This window comes from Falco biarmicus, chromosome 11, assembly GCF_023638135.1.
Source record: "Falco biarmicus isolate bFalBia1 chromosome 11, bFalBia1.pri, whole genome shotgun sequence".
NCBI lineage: Eukaryota > Metazoa > Chordata > Aves > Falconiformes > Falconidae > Falco > Falco biarmicus.
The window spans coordinates 26408728-26431823 of record NC_079298.1 but is presented as its reverse complement, the minus strand read 5'-3'; the positions used below and the strand labels follow the sequence as shown (position 1 = coordinate 26431823).

General features: G+C 40.0%; 1 protein-coding gene across 2 annotated transcripts; it reads left to right on the top strand.

The window, feature by feature from the left end:
- The first annotated feature begins 1068 nt into the window (after positions 1-1068).
- SLC25A24 (solute carrier family 25 member 24) lies at positions 1069-22976 on the top strand. Of its 2 annotated transcripts, XM_056356065.1 has the most exons (11): positions 1069-1371; positions 12204-12330; positions 12852-12939; positions 13419-13530; positions 16192-16350; positions 16670-16822; positions 17948-18055; positions 18339-18506; positions 19645-19795; positions 20476-20668; positions 21011-22976. In XM_056356065.1, exons 1-10 carry the CDS (start codon positions 1186-1188, stop codon positions 20652-20654), a joined length of 1431 nt encoding a protein of 476 aa, XP_056212040.1. In that variant the 5' UTR covers positions 1069-1185; the 3' UTR covers positions 20655-20668; positions 21011-22976. The 2 variants fall into 2 exon arrangements, with proteins under 2 accessions (XP_056212040.1, XP_056212039.1); XM_056356064.1 differs by having other exon boundaries at positions 20476-22976.
- The last annotated feature ends 120 nt before the right edge of the window (positions 22977-23096 follow it).

The window sequence follows — 23096 nt, the reverse complement described above, 5'->3', positions numbered from 1 at the left end:
TGGAGATGTAAAAGGAGGCCTCCACCTTCCTGGTACCCACAGAGAGTTCATAAAGAAAACAGGGTCAGGGTCCTTGTAGTGGGGCATGGTGGGACAGTAAGAGACACCAGGCACAAACTGAAATGAGAACAACTCTGAGTGGACCACAAGGGAAAAGATTCCTCCCTGTGAGGCCAGCCAGGCTGTAGAGCAGGCTGTCTGGGGACGTTGTCCGGTCTCCATCCTTGGAGGCTTCAGGACTGAATAAAGACTTGAGTAACCAGGTCTGAGTTCATGGCTGAGCTTGCTTGGAGCAGAACCTTGGACTACAGACTCCCTGAGGTGCCTTCCCACCTTATTCTGAGATCCCACTTATTCTGAGATTCAATGAACCTTCAACATAATCTGGTAGTCTTTATGTATGCAAGTCATAGTAGTGTCAGGCCCCTTTTTCAAACACCAATTAGTCTATCGTCAGACAATGAAGCGTACTAGCTTTGTCAATTACTTTTTGAGCAAGGCTGCTAAGCTCCTGCTATAAGGCTGAAATGTGCTTTCCATGGTTGTATATTGAATGAATATGCACCAGGAAAGCACGACTCAATTCAGTGGCTCGTGTTTTTACTGCAGTGCTCACAGCCAGCCTATTTGCTGACATTTTCTATCCATTTGTTCTTATACCAGCTGTGTCCTTTTCAATTTACTCAACTGATTTATTTATGAAGCAATTAAGAAGCTACAAAATATTTCCTCTTCCAGTCTTTGTTTGGTTAGGCCAAGGGCTGCCCCTAGACAAGGGGCTTTTCACACAGCTTCAACCCAGACCTCAACCGCTGGTGACTAGAATGAGCCAAAGTGTCCAAATTAGGTCTTTTGCAGCGTTGTCGGTATTTCTGTACTTGTACTGGAAACGTTTAGCTGGATACAACCGTTGCGCGGCAGGGAGAGGCGAACGAGCCCGAGGGGCTGCGGCCCGCCCTCTTCCCTCAGCAGCTGCTTTCCCGCCCCAGCGGCCAGGAGGCGGAGGGAGGGCGGGGCGTGCCCCAGGGCCCTCCTTCCCCCCCCTGCCGCTGAGGCCGGGCCGGGCCGGCTCCTCCCCGAGCAGCTGCGGGCGCTGGCAGCGGCACGGGCGGTGCCTCCCGTCCGCGCCCAGCCCGCGGGAGCCGGGGGGCGAGCGTCCCGCTACCCGTACTGCACGGCTCCGCCATGTTCCAGCTCCTGCGAGGCCTCGCGTTGCCGGCAGCCGCCTGCGACGGCAGCAGGGATGGCGACTCCCGCTACGCTAACCTCTTCAGGAAGCTGGACCTCAACGAAGATGGGAGAGTGGACATCGCCGAGCTCCAGACGGGCCTCCGGGCCATGGGCATCCCCCTGGGAAAAGAGGCGGAGGAGGTAAGAGCGGGCCGGGGGCGCGGCGGCGGCCCTTCCCCGGTCTTCAGCGGTTTCGCGCCTGTGCCGTCTCCCGGAGGAGCAACCGGTGGCGAGCGGTGCCCCCCCGGCGGCCGTGGGGAGGGCGAGGCGCGGCCTGACCGCCCCAGCGCGCCGCTCGGCTCGTGAGGGACGGGGCGCTGCCCGGCCGCGGCTCGCCCGGCCGGCCTCGCAGCTGGGGCGGCGTGTCGGGGCTGCGCCGGAGCCGGGAGCCGCTGCTGGGCGAAGCTTCCTCGGGCCTGCCTGCTTTCGTCGTTCCCGGGGCGCCGTGCCCGCTCCAGGGGCCGCGCTGTACGGGCACGCCGCGGGCGGGCGGCTGAGGGGTCCCAAGGGCGAGCGGTGCTGGCGGCGGTGCTGCTGCTGGCTGCGCACCGCCGGGTTTATCCATCGCGCGTCCACTTTTGACTTCCTTTGACTCAGTGTTGCATGATTTCCTATAGCGCATTCCTCCTCCGGCATGATAAAGGATGGTAATTTACAGCTTCTGGCTGTCACACCACCTTTGTGTAAACTAGGTCTGAGTACGTTAAGGTTTGCTTTGGGCAGCAGGTAAGTAAATCAGCGTAACGGTAGTTTGTGGTGTCAGAGCTAGTTATTGAAGCTAGGTCTCCACAAACACACAGACATGGAAATGAATCTTCTTGGTGTGGGCTGTGTCAGATAAAGAGGCCCTTCTGTTTAAAAATGCACACCTGTAACAGCGGCCATCAAACGATGAAGCAGGCAGCATAGTCTCTTTGTGCTGTGGATTCTGCAGTGGTTGGGTTGGACTATTACATTCCTTTATCCCCTGTTATCAATGTTGTGACCTCACAAGTCAGTAAAACTTGAGTCATCAAGCATTCCAGTGCAATGCTGAGTTACACTAGCAGATCTGACCTGCACCCGAAAGAGAAACTTCTCCTTCCTAGCTGTTTTCAGCAATCCCCAGGGATCAGAATATAAAATTATTTAATTTTATATTATATAATAGTTTATAAGCTCTATATAAATATAAGCTCAAATCTGTAGACATAAGTATTTGTGTGGTAAGGTGAATCTGCACTGAAAAAAGCACCCATAGGTTTGGTTAGGCACAACAGGTACAGCTGAGGTCTGTGCTAGACCTATAACCGTAACAGCCCTATTCTTTGTTTCCAGTATAAATGGTTGGATGGCATTCCGCTGCTGTGCCTGTACTAGCCATTGCATACTTTCCGAAAGAGGTTCAGGAAAGTGAACTTAAATTTTGACTGCAGTGTTAAGACAGGCAATAATTCAGTTTCAGTGACCTTGTAGTAATTGTGGAACACTGCTGGTTCTTTCCCGTGGACTCATTATTTGGTGTCTATTTTACCTCTGTCTCATATACTTAAGGGAGAAGTATCTGGTAGGCCTTTTGAGTTGAGTGATGCTTATGTGAGAGTATGAATGTAAGCACACTTTCACTTCGGTCCTGCTTCTGGTCAAAATCATCTTTACAATAAATACATTTTGTGTTCTCAGTTTTTGGTGTATAAAGGAGGGACAGTTTGCCCTGTTTGCTTGTCCGGGAAAGTTGTTAGTATTAAGAACATGCTAGTTACAAACTTCAGTCACACGTTATATACACATTGTTGAAAACCCGTTGTACCAGTTTGACTGTAACAGTTGGGGGGTTTTACTTACACTGGATGACAGGGGAACAGGTGACCAGTTCATTTTCTGGTGGTTAACGAGGGTGATCTTCCCATATAATTCACTGACAGCCCTGAGACACAAGTAGTGCGCCTCTTAAGTTTTGAACAACGTGGAATTGAAGTTCCAAGTTCTTTCTTGAGATTGATGTGATGCCTTTCATTAATAGTGCACATCTGAGTATCTATGAAATTCTTCTCAGTTGCTACAGGATAAACTGGAAGTGAAACCTGTGAAATCAATAGAGATAAGCTAGCCTTACCTGGATGTAAGGGAGAACAGGAACTAGCTGCCTTAGCTGCCTAAGAAACAGAGTAAACAAAATAAGCCATGAGTCATGTTGCACGTTTGAGAGGGGTGGAAGAATTGTTGGAGTGCACTGAAACTTCTAGGTGCTCGCTATTTTAAAGTTAGTGGTGGGCACAGTTTGAACTAGAAACTAGATTGGTTATATATAACTGTTAATAACTAGACTTCTTATAATAAGAGAGCTTCAGTAAGATTTGTCTTTACCTAGCTTATCTGCTTCCTGTACTTTCTTCCAGCTTGAGGCTGCCTTCTCCCACTTCAAGCTCTAAAGTGATGTTGAATTCAATAAAATGTCTTTTTACTGTCTGGTTACAAGGTATTTCATTAATGAAGTCAGATATTGAATCATGATCCTTGTGTTTGGTGAGGCAGAAGTAGTCTTATAATTACTGTTAACTAATGAGATCAAGTATTACACGATGTGGCAGTGTTAGCTGCTGAACTGCTCAGCCCTGCCAACATAGTGGTACCGTGGGGTGGGCAGATCTTGGGATATCCTAAAGCGGAGTAAACTTTGGTGCCTCATGACTGGGCTGGGATCCCAGGCCTTGTGCTGTTATGTTCTAGGTCCAGGTCTGGGTTAGGTTTCCAGAAATACTCTTGTAGGGATGAAATCCACGTACGTGGTAGTGTTGGTCACTGTACTTCTGGGGGGCACAGCTGCTTGCTGGCTAACTCCTGGTAAGGGACCATGTGAGTGTTACTGTGTTTTGCTGCAAGGTCAGTTGACTCCTCCTCAGTCCTCATCTTCAACAGTATAAATTAGTATATATTCTACTAATATTACTTTCCTTTTTTTTTTCCTTGAAATGGAATTCCACTCTAGAAGGAACATGCATGCCTTTAAAAGATGCAAAGCTGCTATTTATTTGAGTAATAGACTACTCATATGCTCTTTTTATTTCACCTTTCTCATAAGTTATTTTTGCGGTTTAATGTATGATGAGACACTCATTTTAGGTGAAGTAATTGTAGATATGAGAATTGATGTGAAACCATGTAAGCTTTGGAGGTAGGTTGCATGTCCCTCTAAGGAAGACTTTTTTTCCTCATGGCAAGACATCACAGCACAATGTGACAGAAGCTCCTGACTTTGTGTTCTACTTGACCTGCCTTCTCTCAGTATCTGACAGACAAAAGTAAACCACTGGAAAATCCAAAATGTGTGCTGCTTGGAGGCTGCCAGGATAACTCCTGTTTTATATTGTAGTATATTCCTCGCCAGGAATGGGTGAGTTTGCAAAGCTTTACAGGACATTCCTGACATAATACGTCAACACCTGTGAAGAAGGAATTCAGTGTGGTGTCAATATCAAATGGCACTTTATGAGCGACGCTAACAGTTATTGTATAGTCACTTTGATTGTCAGAGTTGTCCAGTAGAGACACAAAATAGATGCTGGGATCAGATCAAATGATCTCATCCTGTGTCTTCAGATTGCTGTGAGTCTCTTAGGCGGGAGTACCATAAATGGTGAGAGTAGTTATATGAAGTACTATTTTTGTTCACCCTTTTCTTCTGTTGCAATCAATCCTTAGAGTAAACCTGTAGGAGGCAAACTCTGCATTTCAAGCTTTGGTGTGGGGTAGGAACAGCCAAGCACGCAAATTCAGGTACTATTTATACAGTGAGTCCTGGAGCTAGGAGTAGAAATATGTTATTGAAATAGATAACTACATTCTGGAAACAGTGTAGTGATCTTATTTGGACTGACTCTCTGTCAGGTTTTGATATAAGTCTTTGGCTGTGTTAAGGCTCCTTTGGATAAAGAAACAACGTGATGAGACACCTCTGTGTGGTGGAAAAAGGGCCTAATGAGACTAAATTCTGAGCAATCAGAATACAGTCTGTTTAGAGTAATTGACTGTGTTTATGAAAATTTTAGTCCAACAAAGTCTAAAAATACTCAGAACACTTGAAGTGTGTTGCTGCATTGAAACCAAAGAAAATTCAGAATTCTGTCAGACAAGGCAGGCCCCTGTGCTGTGTTACAGGGCTGTGTCTCGGTGGGTGAGAACAGGGTCAGGTGTGTGTTTCCTTTTGTGCTTTTCTCTGGCCCCTAGAAACTACAGCTAGATAGTGCTTCAGAGCTTGAACTTACCGTAGCTGTTCTTAGTCCAGAAAGTCACTTGTTTAGTGACTGAGCTAAATATGTCCTTGACTGTTTCTCTGCTGTTTTAATAAGATGTTTGCACTTTTCTTAATTTTGGTAACTTCCCTTACGTGGAAGGCTAGTATACCAAGTTAACTGAACCCTCTTCATTATGTTGTAGCTTGGCCAGAAACATACAAAAAGTATTTTAGCAACTTCTTAGAAGAAACATGGGCATTTTCAATCACACAGTACCTACTCTTAGAAATCATTATACGTAATATCCAAATTCACAGTCCTATAAACTTTCGGCACTTTCATGTCTCTAGGTCATTCTTTGTGACATTAAGCTTTCTCTCACCTTAATAGTATGCCAAAAACTGGTACTGTAGATCTAGAGTAGACAATCATCTTCAGGTTATTTTTTTACTAAAACAGATGTCACCTCATGTGATTGTGGAAGACTGGAACCACTTAGTTCCTTTAAGCTTTGCTTTTCAGGTCATAATAGTGTTACAGTTATGTCTTATTATGGGGACTCAATTGTGAAATACCACAAACATCTTCAGTAATACATCTGACTTCAGTTGTAAGCAAACGTTTCTTGCTTATTTCATTTCAATGTGTACAACTTCAGAAGCTTTTAACTGGTATGTGCTGTAGTCTCCAAGTCTCCATATGAAAGCAAGATGAATGTAAGTTTGTTTTCATAACACTTTAAACATCCAAGGAAATAAAATGGATTTTTTTAATACTGACTTGATAGCTTTTTTTCCTGAACAGTGACAGGGCACAGTGAATGAATAATTCTTCCTCTTGTTGTTGCAAAGAGCAAGAATGCCAGGCACTAAATATGGGCACCTCCGCCTCTGGAAGATCTTTTAACTGCATGTTGAAATACTTTGCCAAATCCCTGTCTTGAGGCAGCAGTGTGTCCCAGGTAAACAAACAAGGTAAACTGGTAAATCTTTTAAAGTGACTGTAAGGTGAGGATGCCTCTAGCCGAGTAGTCTTATTTAATGGAAAAAGTCAGTCTACCAAGTATGTTCAAAGTCAAAAATACTGGTGTTAACTTGCAAGGAATGATGAATGAAGGTACAAAGGATAGTTTGTATCTCCCATTTGTGCTGTTTCAGATTCTTTGAATCTAATTCATAGCTGTGAGTTGAGAGAGTTTATCCCAGTTCTGAGCGAGCGGCTTTTACAAGGCATATTGGAGAGCATACGCACGACTTGCATCTCTTCCTTTTTAGGCTCATTTATTATAGAGATTCTGTTACCTGAAATGGACTAGCGAGAAGATCTCTGTTAGTGTTTTCCTGTTGCAGGGAAGAGTGGTGCTCAGGACAAAGAACAGGAAGGGGAAGCTTTGCCGTTGACAGCAACATCTTTGCTACCGCCAAGGGTGCAAGTCTGCTGTACTGGATTGGGTGACTTTTAATGTCTGTCCATCTGGAAGGTTTAAAGAGCCTGCTTGGGTACTGTTTATGTGTTGATAGTATCCTCTGGGAGGGAAGTGAGTAAATAGGAATGCAGCATTTGAACAAGTTGGGAGATCTTTGGAGGCAGTGCATATTATTTTTTTGCTCAACATGCAGTGTTGTGTTGGATTTCTGGAGGTAAAGTGGCAGTCTAGTTCGCTGATGTGTTATGTGGACTCACTGGTTGGGATCTAATGCCATGTAGATATATCCTCAGGCCCTTTCCCTTTATGCTGGCTTTATCTCCCCACTGATGCTGTTTGACCAGACTGACTTTAATCTTCACCACTGATTTCTGGGTTATCGTTGTATGTCATAAATTTGTGTAGTCTTGGCAGGTATGGGAAGGAAAAGGACAACATTAGGTTTTAGTTTTGTAGAGTATGTACCCAGTAAAGAGAGAAGAGTTGTGTATACTTGAGCTGTAACTGAATTTGGCTTCCGATAAGATTACAGTCTAATAACTTAAAATCGTAGAATGCAGAGCTGGGTGAATGACTGGCACTAATTATTTTGGAGGCGAAGGGGAAAAGGGGAGAAGAGGAGAAAGAAATACCATGATTTGTTTTATATGTAGTGCCTCTGGTTTTAAAAGAAAATGTGAAATTTGTGAATGTCTGGGGACAGAATGCTGTTCTTACTGTCGTGCTGGTGTTTTCTCTGTGCAAGATTTGTAACTGTGCCCTATGGAACTCTAGTCATAGATTGCAGAGTAAGGAATTGCTAATTGTACCAATTACGTATCTTTGGGTGTTGTTTTTTCACTTGTGTCTTGTAGATAGCATGATATGAAGCTAGAAACACCCAGTAACTTCTTGATGGATCACTTCCTTTTAAATATTCTTTGCATTACATTAATAAGCTGAAATAACAAGCTAGTGAATAAATTATTGGTAATAATTTGCACTGAGCAGACCCACCTTTCACATACAATTCAGTTTTGTAACCAGAATATGAAGGCTTACGCACAATACACAAATAATGATACTAAGTAATATAAAAACTAAAGTGTGAATTTAAAAGAAAAGTCTACATAAAAGCATTAAGATTTCTACTGTCTCACAGTCTCTGTCTTGACATTGTAGCTATGAATGTATTGAAGTTCATAACTTTGGCACAGAGTAATCTAATAATTCGTCAGGCCACTTAGAGCATCATGATTTTTAGGTGTGTATAAAGCTTGTCTATAACTCTTCTGATTTTTTTTTTTTTTTGGTTTCTTTTGAACAGACCTGCTGGCTTCAGTTTCCACACCAAATACAGAGGTCTTCTGGAAGAGCAGGAATTCAACACTGCAAAATGCTTTATATAATTCAGAAATTTAAAAATGAAATTCTTCAGTGTTTCGGTCTACTTGTGGCCTTTCACATTGGTGTTGCCTTGCTGTGCAGGCCTTTGAAAGCAGCTGTATTAACAAAATACCCAGCAGAAAAAAAACCAGAAGTAGCAGAATTTGAGAAAAAAAAAAAAAAAAAAAAGGTTAAAAAGGCAGCAGTGTCATGACCAAACAGGTCAGCACAGGAACATTGTAGTCAGTATGTCTGAAAGCCGATGGCATTAAAAGGAAAGATCATCTAAACTGTCTTCGTGTGTGTATCAATAATTAGCAATTCTTTGTGTTCACCATTTTGTTTTATCTAGTGAATTATCTTTATTGCTTGGGGTTAAAGTTTTTAGACAATGAGAACAAAAATGGCACGCCTTGAAAATAAACGTTTTCCTCTTGGGGCTGGGCCTACATAAAGGTGAGGTGATCCCACAGTAAGTCAGTAACAAGAAATGGCAGGTTTTACGTGGCAGGCACACTGAACATTGTTTCCCAGGACTTCCAAGCGAGGACTGGCATCTAGGTTGGTTCCTGCTCTATTGTTGTAAGCATGCCTATTTGAAAATGCATCTGGTTCTCCTCCATCAGCGAAGTTGGTGAACCAGGAAGTAGCACAGTGACAAGTGGTTGTAACTGTGCAAAAGTTGGTGGTATATTAAATGCAGAACAGCAGAGTTGGATTCCTTGTTGAACTGAAGTGAGAGTGATTGAATGTTGGAACAGGTTGCCTGGGGAGGTTGTGGAATCTCCATCCTCGGAGATATCCAAGACTCAGTTGGGTGTGATCCTGCACAACTGGATCTAATCAGACATGCTGTGAGCTGGGGTTGTGCTCAATGGCCTCCAGAGGTTCCTTCCAACATGATTTATTATTTGATGCTGTGAACGGGCTGTTTGTACCTGGGACTTACTGTGCCAGGCTCCCCAGAGAATCAAGTGCGTGTCTTCCTGCTGGCTATGTCCATGGAGTATATAACCTCCCACAAGGGAGTTTCTACCCTCCAAGTGGAAGACAAGCTCCTTTCAGCATTCCTGTTTGTTCTACAAACTTGCAAATTACTTGGGTTTACTCTGAAACTTTAACACCCGCGTAATTATACATTTCATAGACAGCAAGAAGCTTTTGTTTGTATGAACTTTTAGATCTGTAATGTGAGGAAAAAATGCATGTGCCTGCTGAGGCAAAGCATACGTTTTTGTTCCGTGACGCTGCTGTCCTGCTGCACTGAGAGTGGCAGAGGCTGGCTTGAAGTCTAGAAAATAACTGTAAAAACAAAAGCAGGGAATGGAGAGTATGTTTGTGCTTCCCCTTTTCTAGTTGTTGCAAATGAGCAAAATCTGCTCATTTGGTGGACGAAATGAACAGTGCCCCCCTTCACAGACACACTAATTTCCAGCTCGCTAAACCTCCTAGGAATTTCCGTTTTCTCTGGCTCACATCATCCTCAGCCATGGAGGTTTTGTAATTAGAATGTAGTTGAAATTTTGCCATGTCAGTAAGCCAGAACAACACTTGCTTTGTTCTGCATTTTTCTTTCTGTAGTTCAGGTAACAGTAGGGAATAGTAACAATTTGTCTTGATCAGAATTCACTCAAAGGGTGTGTATGACTGCCACATAAATTACCTCTTGGATATTTATATTTATATTACCCGATGCTCGGGTCCTGCTGTATGAGGTGCCATGCATGGAGTACAAGATGGGTTGAAATTGCCATGTCTTTGAGGAGTAGATGTTTACAACTAGACTAATCTTTAATGGTGCCTTTTGGTTTGGGTTTTTCTTGTTTGGTTTTTGTTGTTGTTGGGTTTGTTCATTGTTTTTTTTTTTTTAATGATTAGTCTATTAGCCTGCTTAATTTCTTGTTAGAAGGTCATGGTTAGGAATGCATCCATAAACTTCAATAAATGTAAACTATTTTTTTTTGTAATGGGAAATTCTGAACAGCCCTAACCATATTGGCAAGGGCATGAAACTGAATTGATGAGTATATTTTTATTGAAAGGTTATTAATAGAAATGACAATCAAGCTGGACTCACGAGTATACTAAGAACAGTATTTTTCAAAGCTGATACCAAGCACCTCTGTCTGAGTATGCGGTAACTTGATTTTATTGTGCATAACTTGCTGTATCGTGAGAGTTGGATAATTTGCTTCTTATTTCACTGTGGTGTACCACATCATATTCCTCCCTTCCATTGAGAAAGCTATGATAATCTTAACAGATTTTTGGTTTTTGATGTTAAACATTAAAGTACATTTCTTTTAGTAGAGGGATCGGAGGGGTAAAGGAGGCAACATAAATGTATTCAGTTGTCTTCATTTTTTTTTCAGACACCTGCAACAAATACACCAGAGTTTTCAACTTCCTTTATGTTTAGTTTCTGTAGGTTAGAAGTTGTTGGACTTTGGTCTTCTGAGGACTTCTACAAATTATAGTGGAGTAAACAAAATGATTAAACCCAGATTTTGCAGATTAGAACAGCAGTGCAAATCTTGTTGAGAGTTATTTTATTCAGAAACTAGAGTTGCGCAAGGCAGTCTGCAAAATAGAAGATATTTGGAAGAATTTTTGGCACATGCTTTACGTGTGCCCTGAAGTGGCTCTGGGACTTAGGGCAAATTAATGGAGAGACTGTGCTGTCAGGTTGGTCTCCCGTCCGTCTGTACAGGGTGCTGCCCTGTAGGATTTCGCACATTGAGGGGAAACACAGAGACTGATGCCCGAAGGAAAAGATGAGCATAATTCCCTTTAAATCTTGTGTTCTAGAGCAGGGTTTTGGGGTGGGTTTCCCTGGCCGCATCCTGCCAGAGGAAGACCAGTGCTGTGGAAGGTGCCTGTGGCAGAGTGCTGTGGGCGCTGCCTCTCCTCGCCCCTGCTGCGCCCTGCGGCCCTCCCTGCGTGGAGCAGCCCTTGCTGTGGCATAAAGCCCAAGCTAATAAATCCTGCAGAGCTTGTTTAGCCTATGCTTTGCTCTTCTAGGGGCTTTGCCTTTGAAGACAGGCCTCAGCAGTTACAGGCTGATTCTTGGTGGGGCTGCCGTCGTTTCCCTTTTTTAAACAGCTGTTTTCACACACAAAGACAGTAAAGTATTCTGGCCCTTTGTTGATGGAGAAGCATATGCCTAGGCTCTATTTCAGACTTGTTGCCTGCAGTGCTGGTGATTGTATACCATGCATTCATCTCGTAGTTAATTTTGCAGGTAGATGTTTCTTATCTGCAGGATAGTTACTAGGAAAAGTGCAAAAAGGGAAGCTAACTTCTGCTTCTATATTGGAAGCTAACAAGTCTGTTGCTGGTTGTTTCAAATTTTTGTCAGGGCTTCAGTTTGAAGCAGAAAGCTCTGCCTTCTCAAACCCTGGAGGGTAGAAGTGCTGGTCAGGCAAGGTCTCTGTATTTTTTTGGTCAGCAGTTAGATAATAATACAAATATCAATTAACTATATTTATAATTAATAGAACACTGGATTAAAGAGGATAGTTAAGACAGTACTTGTTTAATTTTACTGACATATTGACAAATTTCATGTATAACCAGTAAAGTCACAAGCTTTAAGTTGTTCTCTTTCATGATTTTGTCTTGTCCCCCACCTCCTTCACAAATACTTGCGATCTGTAGCTATAACTTGCCAGTGCTGGTAAGAAATCTTAAAATCTTTGAATAGGGAAGTTATGTAAATAATAAATAATGCTTTCTTATATCTAATTTGCTGCCAAGTGTTTTCTCTCTTTATGAAAATACTGAGAATATGTTAAATTCTGAAAACAAATACAGCTCTGAAGTGTATGCTTAGATGCTTTCCTCATCTGACTCCCAAAGTGACCAATATGATGCTTTTCTTAAAGCCAGGGCTGTGCTGTGCAGTGCTGCTGTTGCTTTGTGATTTGCTGTAATTTGGAAAAGTCAAATGTCGAATTTTTCCTCAACAGAAAATTTTTAAAGCTGGAGACACTAACCAGGATGGACAGCTAGATTTTGAAGAATTTATGCGGTATCTTAAAGATCATGAGAAAAAGATGAAGCTGGCATTTAAGAGCCTGGACAAAAACAATGATGGTATGCCTTGACTTACTTTATTTGTTCAAACATGGTTCGAAGAAACTGCATTAAAATTTATCTTCCTTTATATTCTTTGTCCAAATTGGAGACAAATAGTTCTGAATATGGAGCTCTTGTTTCTTTTCCTTAATAGGTTCATAATTACAGTTTACTATAGATTGAAGTAATAAATTATTATAGTCTTTTTTTCCTTTTTATTATTTTCCAGGTCTGTTGATCTGGGGCTCTTTGTTCCCCAGATAAAGAAGCTGTAAGGAAGTTTCAAAGTATCTATTAAAGATAAAACAGTTTTTAGCTCACTGAATGTTTGCATCCCATTTGGTTGCGTGATTTTAATGTACTTATCTTCACTCAGTCCTTATAGTAGACAATCAAGTTGTATTGTCTGTGTTTAAATTGATTTTAAATTATCTTTGCTATTATGTAGGTGTTACAATGGTACTTTGTGAGCTCCAAGGTGCCAAGTATATTAAGCTCCATGTTTTAAATATGTATCATCTTTCTTTTAATGTCTGAAGGAAAAATTGAAGCATCAGAAGTTGTCCAGTCCCTCAAGATATTGGGTATAAGCATTTCAGAAAAGCAGGCAGAAAAGATCCTGCAAAGGTCAGAAATTACGATTTCTGAAAGTTTTTTAAGCTGCTTTGTAATGTTAATTATTATATTTTTATAATTCAGAAAACAGGATAAACGCAATTATAAATTTGAAAGGTGTTGGTTCCTTCAGTGGTGCCTTTCTAAGGATTCTCACATATTCAATCTGTTCTTGGGTGATAGTGTCTAATCACTATCTTAACATTCTCCTCCCAGAATCAGATGCTATCTCATTTCCCTGTAAATGTTGTTCATAGAATGAAGCATTATATTATGTTTTTAAATGGAATATGCCGGATGCACTTGGATAAGAAAAACATAGTATTGAAAGGCCGTGGCAGATTCAGCCTTGAAGTCTCCACGTGCAATTTACAGTCAGTTGTCACCGATGTGATGGTGAATATTACTTAAAAAAAAAACCAAACAACAAAACAACAAAAACCTATCCCTGCTACTGTTTCCTTATATAGTTTTGTTCCATTTCTTTTCAGTATTGATGCTGATGGGACAATGACAGTTGACTGGAATGAGTGGAGAGATCACTTTATGTTTAACCCAGCTACGGACATTGAGGAAATAATTAGATACTGGAAACATTCCACTGTAAGTTCAACTTTTCTTTTAACTTAGGGCAGCTTTTAAGCTCATCTCTGCTGTGTTAATTTGTGATATTAAGTATGACAGCTTCACAGTTGTTACATTTCAAGCATACGTGTATTTAAAATTGTTTGGGTTTCCTTTTCACTTCACGCTCCCCCATTTACAAGCATGATAGTGTTGCATGAGTTTCTTCTGAGCAAAGAACTTCATCTAAACTTTGCCAATAATTATCAGTAATTCTTAGGAAGCAGTCCTTTTCTTCCTTTGAAGATGTTCCACAGAAAGATAAATACAATATTAAATATTTTTCTTTTCAAATTTCGGTAAATTCTTACGTTCAGTGCTTTTGATGTGTTGAAACAAATTATTGAAGCATTTTAAGTTTATGTTGAAATTTGTTCAGTATTTGTATTTATATAGTAACTATTATTGTCATAAAATCACTGCTGTCATTAGCGATGATTTTCTGTGCATGTGTTCTCATACTCTTTTGTGCTTTAGAATTTCATTTAAGAATGACAGAATATACAGCAATAGGCTATTCACTGTGTAGATAAATTATTTTAGTTATTATTGAATGGAGTTCTTGCCAGCTCAGTGACTGACTTTTAAGAATAAATAATAAGGTAGTGTATACCAATAGTAATCCTCTTTGCTGAATATCCTTCCTGTAGGTTATAGGAGCAATCCATAAAGTTAGGTAAAGACAGATTTCTTTGAACATAGGGAGGCCATTTATGTCTTTGGGGATTAGTCAGCATTTCCATGATAAAAAACAGTTTATGAAATCTGAAAGCTTTGAGTGTTCCGCACTGTACAACCTCAGTTCAGAAATGCTTGCCAAAAGGGACGTAGCTCCCTGTTTGCTGAAGGAAACACTTAGAGTACTGCTATGATATCAAATAGTCCCGGTCCCAGATTACTTATGGAAGAAAACCCCTTTCTTTGCTTTAATAAAGTGCTTCATATTACTATCGTTAAACATAAGATATTTTTATTTTTTTTAATTATGGAATGTCATTATTACTCCCAAGAAATAATTTTAGAAGTCTCCTGTGATCTTTCAGTGTTGCAGTCAGCTGATGACCCAGTTATCACAGCAAGCGAAATCCAGCTATACAGCAGCACAGCTGGTGTTTCAGATAAGAGCAGATGTGAGACATCACATGCCTGGCTGGCATTGACAGCTCTTTTAATTTTGTTTTTATTGTAAAATTTTAATTGCTGTCAGACTCTTCCAAGCAGATAGCTGCATTGGCATGGAATTACTATGAGTTGATAGCTATGGCCTTTCTGTTATAAACGCCCTCAAATTAACCTTTTTTTTGCAGTTGTGTCTAGGGCTCAGTAGACACAAGGTTTAAACCCTGGTAGATATGCATAATATCTCTTAAGAACACTGAATTTATATTTTGAGAATTCTGATTGATAATTTTTTTTATGATTTCATAAAAAATGACTGCTGACACCTTAATTGGAAACCATAAATGTCAGAAAGATGGAATTTCCAATCAATCTGTTCTATGTTCACTATCCAGAATAGTTGGTACTTAGCCTGTTTTGTCCAGTGGCTATATCCATAATCTGTGTCCTCCTGTTCCTGGTTCCAAATGACCAAGACAATATTCTGCCTACTTAACGGATAGGGAACACATTGTAAGTTAGAGCCGTAGTGTCTACAATTAAAATCAACAGTAATTAAAAAGAGTTCATCAGTTAACACACTTTCTGGTCAGTACTTACCAGTCATTAAAACATTCTTGCTTCTTTATAGGTTTAATTTATGCATAATATTGGTTTTGCATTATTTACAGTGTATTTGTTCTCATATATTTTGGTTATAAATTACATGAAGAGCAGAGACCATGTGTAAGTGGTATGTGAGATTTCATTGTCTTGTGTCTTGGACAGCTTTATCACTAAAGCCTACAGTCATGGTCGTCTTTGATCAAATTGAATAGTACATGCACCTCAATGAAATTTCAAACTTTTATAGCTGAAGAGTCATCAGTATGTCTTTCAGTATAACTGATGATAAGAAAATGTATAAAGCATTAGTCAAACTTGTCATTTTTTAAGATAATACACAGCAGTTAAAACAAGTAGAATATTCCAATCTATCACAATCTTATCGGCTATAAAAATGCTACTTTAAAATGTTGGGGCAGGAAGGGGAAATCTCACATATGTGTGAATGAATTACCATGAGAGAGAAATCTCTTTTTAGCATCCTTAGGAGATTACCAAACTAATCCCAGAACGCTGTCTGGTGAAAGGTTAGCTGCAACATATAAGCATTTAAGCTTTAGTGCTGACTGTAAAGGTCTACTGATCATGACAGAATGTCTTTGTTTGGGCCATACTCAAGGCGGAAATTTGTCATAATCTTTAATGATGATGGTGCAGTCTTTGAAATGGTGGGTCTGTGGTATTATTATTCAATATCTATGTTGAAGTCATTAAAAGTTGCTATTCAATGAATAGAAATAGCAATCCATAGCATGTTAATTATAGAATGTAAATTAGAGATTTTTTTTTATTTTTAATGAGCATTTTGTTTACATATTCTCAGGTGGTAGGCTAATTTGCAATTAGAACTGTTGATAAAATTTAGATGATGGAATGAGATAGTTATTTGCACATCTTCACTTTGGATTTTAATAGGTGTTGGATATAGGAGATAGTTTGACTGTTCCAGATGAGTTCACGGAGGAAGAGAAAAAGACTGGACAGTGGTGGAAACAGCTGTTGGCAGGAGGAGTGGCTGGTGCTGTGTCTCGAACAGGTACAGCACCATTAGATCGCCTTAAAGTGATGATGCAGGTAGGTGCAATGTTCAAGAACTTTTTAGTTTCCCGTCTATCACTTGAGTTTTTAGAAAGCTGTTACAGAAAACTGGTGGCCACATAACCAGACCTCCAAAATCTAGGTATTTTATGTTTAGACAACTTCCATATTTTGTGTTCATAAAAATTGTCTTTTCCATAGTCATATTGGAAAAAGTGTAAACAAAATATTGTAATACTTGTGCCACTAAAATTTTTTTTTCAGTAGTGGATGTATTTTTGCCGATTTATATATTTAAGCACTTTTACAGTCTGATCAGAGCACTGTTCTTTACTGTGACTTTGGGTTTTTTTAGGTTCACGGTTCAAAATCAAACAAAATGAATATAGCCAGTGGTTTTAAGCAAATGTTGAAAGAAGGTGGTGTCCGATCCCTCTGGAGGGGAAATGGTGTAAATGTTGTGAAAATAGCTCCTGAAACAGCTATTAAGTTCTGGGCTTATGAACAGGTAGGAATGAAAGTAATGGTAAATAAAATACTATATCACTCTCACTGTTCATTGTTTACACTGTTGTGTTATATAGGAGTTCTTACCACGGGTGGGCATTTTTTCATAGTAATTTAGTTGCTTTCAGATTGGAAATAGTCTATTCTGTTAATAGAGTACTTGGTATTATAAGCAGAGTAAGTCTGGAGGAAAGTTTAAAGCATATGGCAGCCTGCATAGCTTCATGTGGAGTAGTGCATTAATATCTAATCTGTTGCTTTGAACTGACAAGAACCAAAAAACTTTGCATGTTGTGTTTGCTGAACTTCTACAGGATTCTTTTTAAGTCAAATATCATGGTGCTATGTAAGATGCCCTCATCCTGGATTTCAGAGTTATATTTACCTCTGAATCAGCTTTAAGCATCATGTTAAGGACTAATCCTGCTCTGTAAAATGAACTCTCGTTCTGGTGTAGTTGAATGATCTTTATTCTTCCTCTGTGGGGCTTTCTAGTGCCTCAGGTAAGACTTAATGAACGTACTGCACACCTCTGTACAACTATGAAATAAAAGCAACAAAAATTCAAGTAAACTTTTGGATATTGCAAGACTGAATGGCAGATTTCGATGCCATAGAGTAACCTTGAGCACATTATTCCTTACTCTTGCTCTGCCTTTTGGGAGCTGATGGCACATTCTTGCATGATGGTGTCTGTCTTGAATGACATGGTCTGTACAGCTCTCTAACTGTCTCTGTGAACATGCTAGTTGATCTTTCTTTCTTTGATTGGCGAACTGGATCTGCAAGGGATTCAGGTTGGCCCCTCTGTTGTCTGGGGGCCATGGTATGGGTACCCTTGTGTTGGCTGTTTGTAGAATACCTGACAGTACTGATGTACCGGGTGGCTGAGGTGTTTAATGCAAAGAATTTTTGCAGGCTGGAGTATTTATTGTATTCTTGAGAATCTGTGTCCATAGAGTTGCGGTGAGTGTACTGCTAAATTTGTTAGGTTAGTAAATGTAACTGTAAATACATGAAATAGTGAGTACAGCTTGAAAAGACATTTTGTACTGTATTCCTGCCTCTTGTAGTAACTCTTTCCCTACTAAAAAGCATGTGATACTTATCTGTTTTAACTATACAGTATAAGAAGATACTCACTAAGGATGATGGAAAGTTAGGCACTGTTGAAAGATTTGTGTCTGGTTCTTTGGCTGGAGCAACAGCACAAACTTCTATTTATCCCATGGAGGTAAGTAACAGAGAATCTGCTTCCACTGGAGACTGCCAAATGTCTGGTTCGTTTCTAAAGTAAACCCCATTTTGCTCTTGAAAGTGTCATAGGAATTCCTCAATATTCTTACATCCCAATTTATTACTTTATACTGCTAACAACAGTGGTCATCACAAAGGAAATTTAAAGTGGAAAAATGCAAAGCAGTTCCAAAGGAATAAGCAGAGAGTTACTGTGTTTTCCCTTGTTTATAAAATACATTAATACGTATGTAATTAAGGCTACTATTTTTTCCCTTTAGGTTTTAAAGACCAGATTGGCTGTGGGTAAAACAGGCCAATATTCTGGGATGTTTGACTGTGCTAAGAAGATCTTAAAAAGAGAAGGTGTAAAGGCCTTCTACAAAGGCTATGTTCCTAATATTTTGGGTATAATACCTTATGCTGGCATTGACCTTGCAGTTTATGAGGTGAGTTTAGATCACTGAATGCATGTAGCTTGCATGAATTAATTTACACAAAGGGTAGGTATTCTTTAGAGTACTGTATCGTTAGTTAGATTTGTAATGTGTTTGTAGTATTACGGTTGCCGTCAATTTAGAATAGACAAATGAGAAATTCCACTAACCTTACTAGACTTTAAAGTTTTTCTTGGTTTGCCCCTTGCCCCTCCTGGGGGAGTACCTGTACTGATGGGCCCTTACATGCAACAGTACCAGACAAGAAATCTCCTCGTACAGCAGGATTATATAGAACTTGGCGATACAGTGTGCTTGCATACTTAACTAACCCTCTTGGACTGGAACGTATGTGTTTTGTAGCAAATATAGGTCTTAAAAACCTGGTATGATATTCATATTAAGTTACTTACCCTGCATTTATGATACTTAATCCATTTTTTTGCCATTTTCTCTGATTTATAATTTGATTGTAGTAACCTCAATTCCTTGTGTGTCTGTGCATGTCACCAGAATTCTTTGTGGCTGACATAGAGTTGTTCTGAGCAGTCTGAAACACTGCTGTCTTTCCTTTCAAGAGGAACTGGTACCTCTTACACACATCAACAACTGAAATATTTTACCTATCTTAGGTGCTGTGTGTTCAAAGTGTGTTAAGTAGCCCAGATGCACAAAATCATTTTTTTTCTAGTCTAGACAAATCTTTTTTTGACACTGCAGTGCTGATCAACAGAATTGCTTGAGCAAATGTTTTCAAAGCAGTATGGGTGTTCTTTTCTACAGTTTGCATCCTTGCTTCTGCATGGGGTGATATGCACAGCTGTGCGAGGCTTTCTTGCACCCTGTGGGGTGCCGAGTTGTGTTTCCCTCCTCCTCCCCGCCAAGTGTTAACAAGTCTAGAACATAGGCACTGTTCCTGCTGCTGGATCTTTTAAGGATTTCTCTTCTAGGCACTAACTGCTGTAGTCTAGTTAAAAGTCCTTACCTGTGTGCCAAGGTGTTTACCTCTGCACTTCAAAAGTAAACATGCAGGACTGGCATAGTGAGGTCGGTGCTTTGCCGGATTGAGCCCATAAGATTTGTTATGAATGAAGGTGTATTTACTTTCTTGAACGCAGATCTCTTATCATTTAATTTTGTGTCTTGGCAGCTCTTAAAGAGTACATGGCTAGAACACTATGCATCAAGCTCTGCTAACCCAGGTGTTTTTGTATTGTTGGGATGTGGTACTGTTTCCAGTACATGTGGGCAGTTAGCCAGTTACCCTCTTGCTCTTATCCGAACACGCATGCAGGCTCAAGGTGAGTCCTGTTGTACTGAAAATGTTTCTGTGTGGTCACATCAAAATTGTGTCATTTGGGATAGCTGTAGCAGAGACATGGGAGTAAAAAAAAACCCAACTTGAAAAACCAAGAACTTACCTGGAAAATCCTTCTTAACGTTGGTCCCGTTTTCCTATTACTCCCAACGTTGTTCTTTATCATACTCGATTCAAATGTAACGTTTCAGTTGCTAGTGCTCTGTGTGATCTGAGAGCCACATTCCATACAAGACTACCAGGCATAGAGTACCTGTCATAGTCTGGGAACACTTCTAAGATTTAGAATGTTTCCTAAATTTTAGAGGTACAATGAAAAGGGCTTGCATCATCCTGTGAAGGTAGATGGCAATTTTTGCTCTAGAGGACATTTCGTAAAGACAATTTCATAGCTGAGACTTTTGCTTGATAGGTTTGTGCAGAGTCTTAAGGATAGGAGCCTAGGTTCCAAAGGAATGTAGTTGGATAAATCTTTTCAGTGGGATTTAGACACATGGATATCTCTCAAATGTCTGAATTTAAAGAGATCTCCTTTCTGTGAGGACTCGTTTTAATCAATGGCCCTAGAGATGATAGTAGGCTTACCACCCAGGTGTTTGATACTTGCTTGAGAATTTTAATGTTACTAGAACTGTTGTATAACGCATTGTCATTTTCTTCTAGCCTCAGTGGAAGGAGGTCCACAGCTAAACATGGTCGGTCTCTTTCAAAGAATTATTGCTTCAGAGGGAATCAGAGGACTTTATAGGGGCATAGCCCCTAATTTCATGAAAGTGCTTCCAGCTGTCAGCATCAGCTATGTTGTATATGAAAAAATGAAGCAGAATTTGGGAATAGCGTGAAATGAAGGAAAAAGGTGAGATGCTTCTAATGTTGGAAACGCCAAACAAAAATGATTTCTCAAGTAATCTGTTCTCCCAGTTAGAGATGGATCTTTGTGGAGAGATGCTGCAGCTTCTATTTTTGCCCTGAAGTGGGAAGAAACTTTCTTAAATTCTAGTTCACGATTTCTAAACAGATACCTATATTGCACTTTAAAATGTCACTGAGTTAAAAAAAAAAAAATGATCAAGAAACTGTCTTTAAATCAGCAATATGTTTATATTTTCAGGAAATCATGCATATTTTACTCATTGGCTTCTTTTTGTTTTTGTATTTGTCTTCTCTAAATGTGTATTTGGCTTGGATCAAACCAAAGGTAGGAGAAGTTTCTATTGCCTTGATACCGAATATATAAAAGTGACTTTTTGTTTTGTCACGCTGCCTATACTCAAGCAATTCACAGGCAACATTTTGCATGCCTAGAAGTAAGCACTTAATGTTGTTATTTTTGAAGACTTAATGTTACATTTGTAAGAAATGGGATTTTAAATACAGACATGGATGGAATAACACATGAAAATGTAGCCCATCGCCTTCATCTTCAGGCTAATTTTTTTTTTTTAATTTTAAGTGTAAGAGCCTGAGAAACTGCTGTTCCGTGGTATCAGAATACCTCAAACAAATTTACATGGTATTTTTGTAATACAATCAGTGATTTTTTTCATAACTTGCTTGACTAGACCTGCTTTTCACTACACTTTTAAATGTTAGCATCATTAACCATGACCAGCTTTGGGTTACAGCTGCACGTTTTACAGGATCATAATATACAGAAGCAGAAGAAGCTTGCTTACTGGATCCATTCCATACAAGTGCAAGTTGCCATGTAAAAATGGGGTGGAGGATCCAGTATTAAGCTGATAGTGATTGTAATACAGCTGATAGCGGAGCTCATCATAGCTCTCTTGTGGAGCAAAACACTTCTCACTTTGGACTCTCCATTCTTTCCCTTACTCAGAGGGCTACAGTCCACTATGTTCTTTTAGCCAATGGAGGACTGCTTTATTATGTAAAAGTTTTACATGTTTGTCATGTGAGATGAATCCTCTTTCCCTCAGTCTTCTGTGCACACCGGCTGTGTATGTGAAATTCCGATAGTAAAATACTGAAGCATTTTGTCCAAGTGACCAAACGGGACTGCTGATCTCAGGTGCCCATTAGATTGATGTTAAGAAGCAAGCAAAGCGTGCACACAGAACTTGTTAGCGCTTGAGAAACAGCTCTTCCTCAAAAAACAAAGCAGCACTTCCTCAATGCAGAAAGTTAGGTATTTCCATGTACAGGTACTTGCAAAGTGACTTCTTTTGGGGGGCTGTGGCATGTGTGTGCGCCACATTTCAGTTGCCTTCAGGCCTAAACACTGAAATGGAGTAACAATTATTGCCGAACTCATTTGTTATGCTTTTTCTGCTTTCTGCAATGTGTGGTGTTTTAATCTTTGTAAATTTGAGATTATCCTTACCTTGACCCTTCTAAAAGCAGCTGCTCTTAGGCCACTTCCTGAAATTGGGTTACTGAAGGAAGAATTTTGTTCCTATAAGGTTATTAAGGGTCTTTCCCCACCCTCTGTTAAGCAAACATGAATAGCTGTCTGAACCTCAGTGTTCCACATACTATTCGGGCCATATTTTTCAAACAGCAATCGGATGTAAATCTTGTGTTCAGTGCTTCTGTGGCTGGTGGTTATTCTCCATAAACTGATATATAACAACTCCATAACATTTGTATTAGAAAATGTTTTAATAGACTTCAGAAAATGGCAGCTTTAGCTGTGTCTTTTGGCCTTCCCTTTAGGGAAACCTTGGACATCGCACCTTAAAAAAACCAAACAACTCCCCCCCCCCCCCCCCCCCAAAAAAAAAAAAAAAAAAAAGTCATTCTATCCATATCATTGATATGTACAATGCCTTTCTGATCTGAATGTTTCTTGGCTTTATCAACATTCTTGTATCTTTGTGGGATTTGTGAGATCAGTTCCCAATCATTTTGTTTGACTGTGACCAATGAACAAATGTGTGTGTGTGTGATGCAGAGATGACTTCAGCAGTGTCTGTCTTCTAGACTTGCTCCATTTTGTTTATAGTGTACAAGTGCCATTGTGAGTATTGAAAATGATGGTAATAATGTTTTCAGAGGTTGAAAAGATGGGGTCTTTCAAATTTAATTTTTCATTATGTGCCTTTATGATGACTGTTCAGTTGTGTATTCTTTGTCTCTTAAAAGTATGTTTACCTTCTTAGCTCTATAAAACTGCCAGTTTCTAATAAATCTTTGTTTCCTTATCTGGCTGAGTGTACTGATGTTTTTTTCATGGCCTGACAGACAGATAACACTTCTATGTACAATATTCAATGTAAAAACTAAAGGTAAGTTATCTAAAAAACTAGCGTATGCTTTTCTAT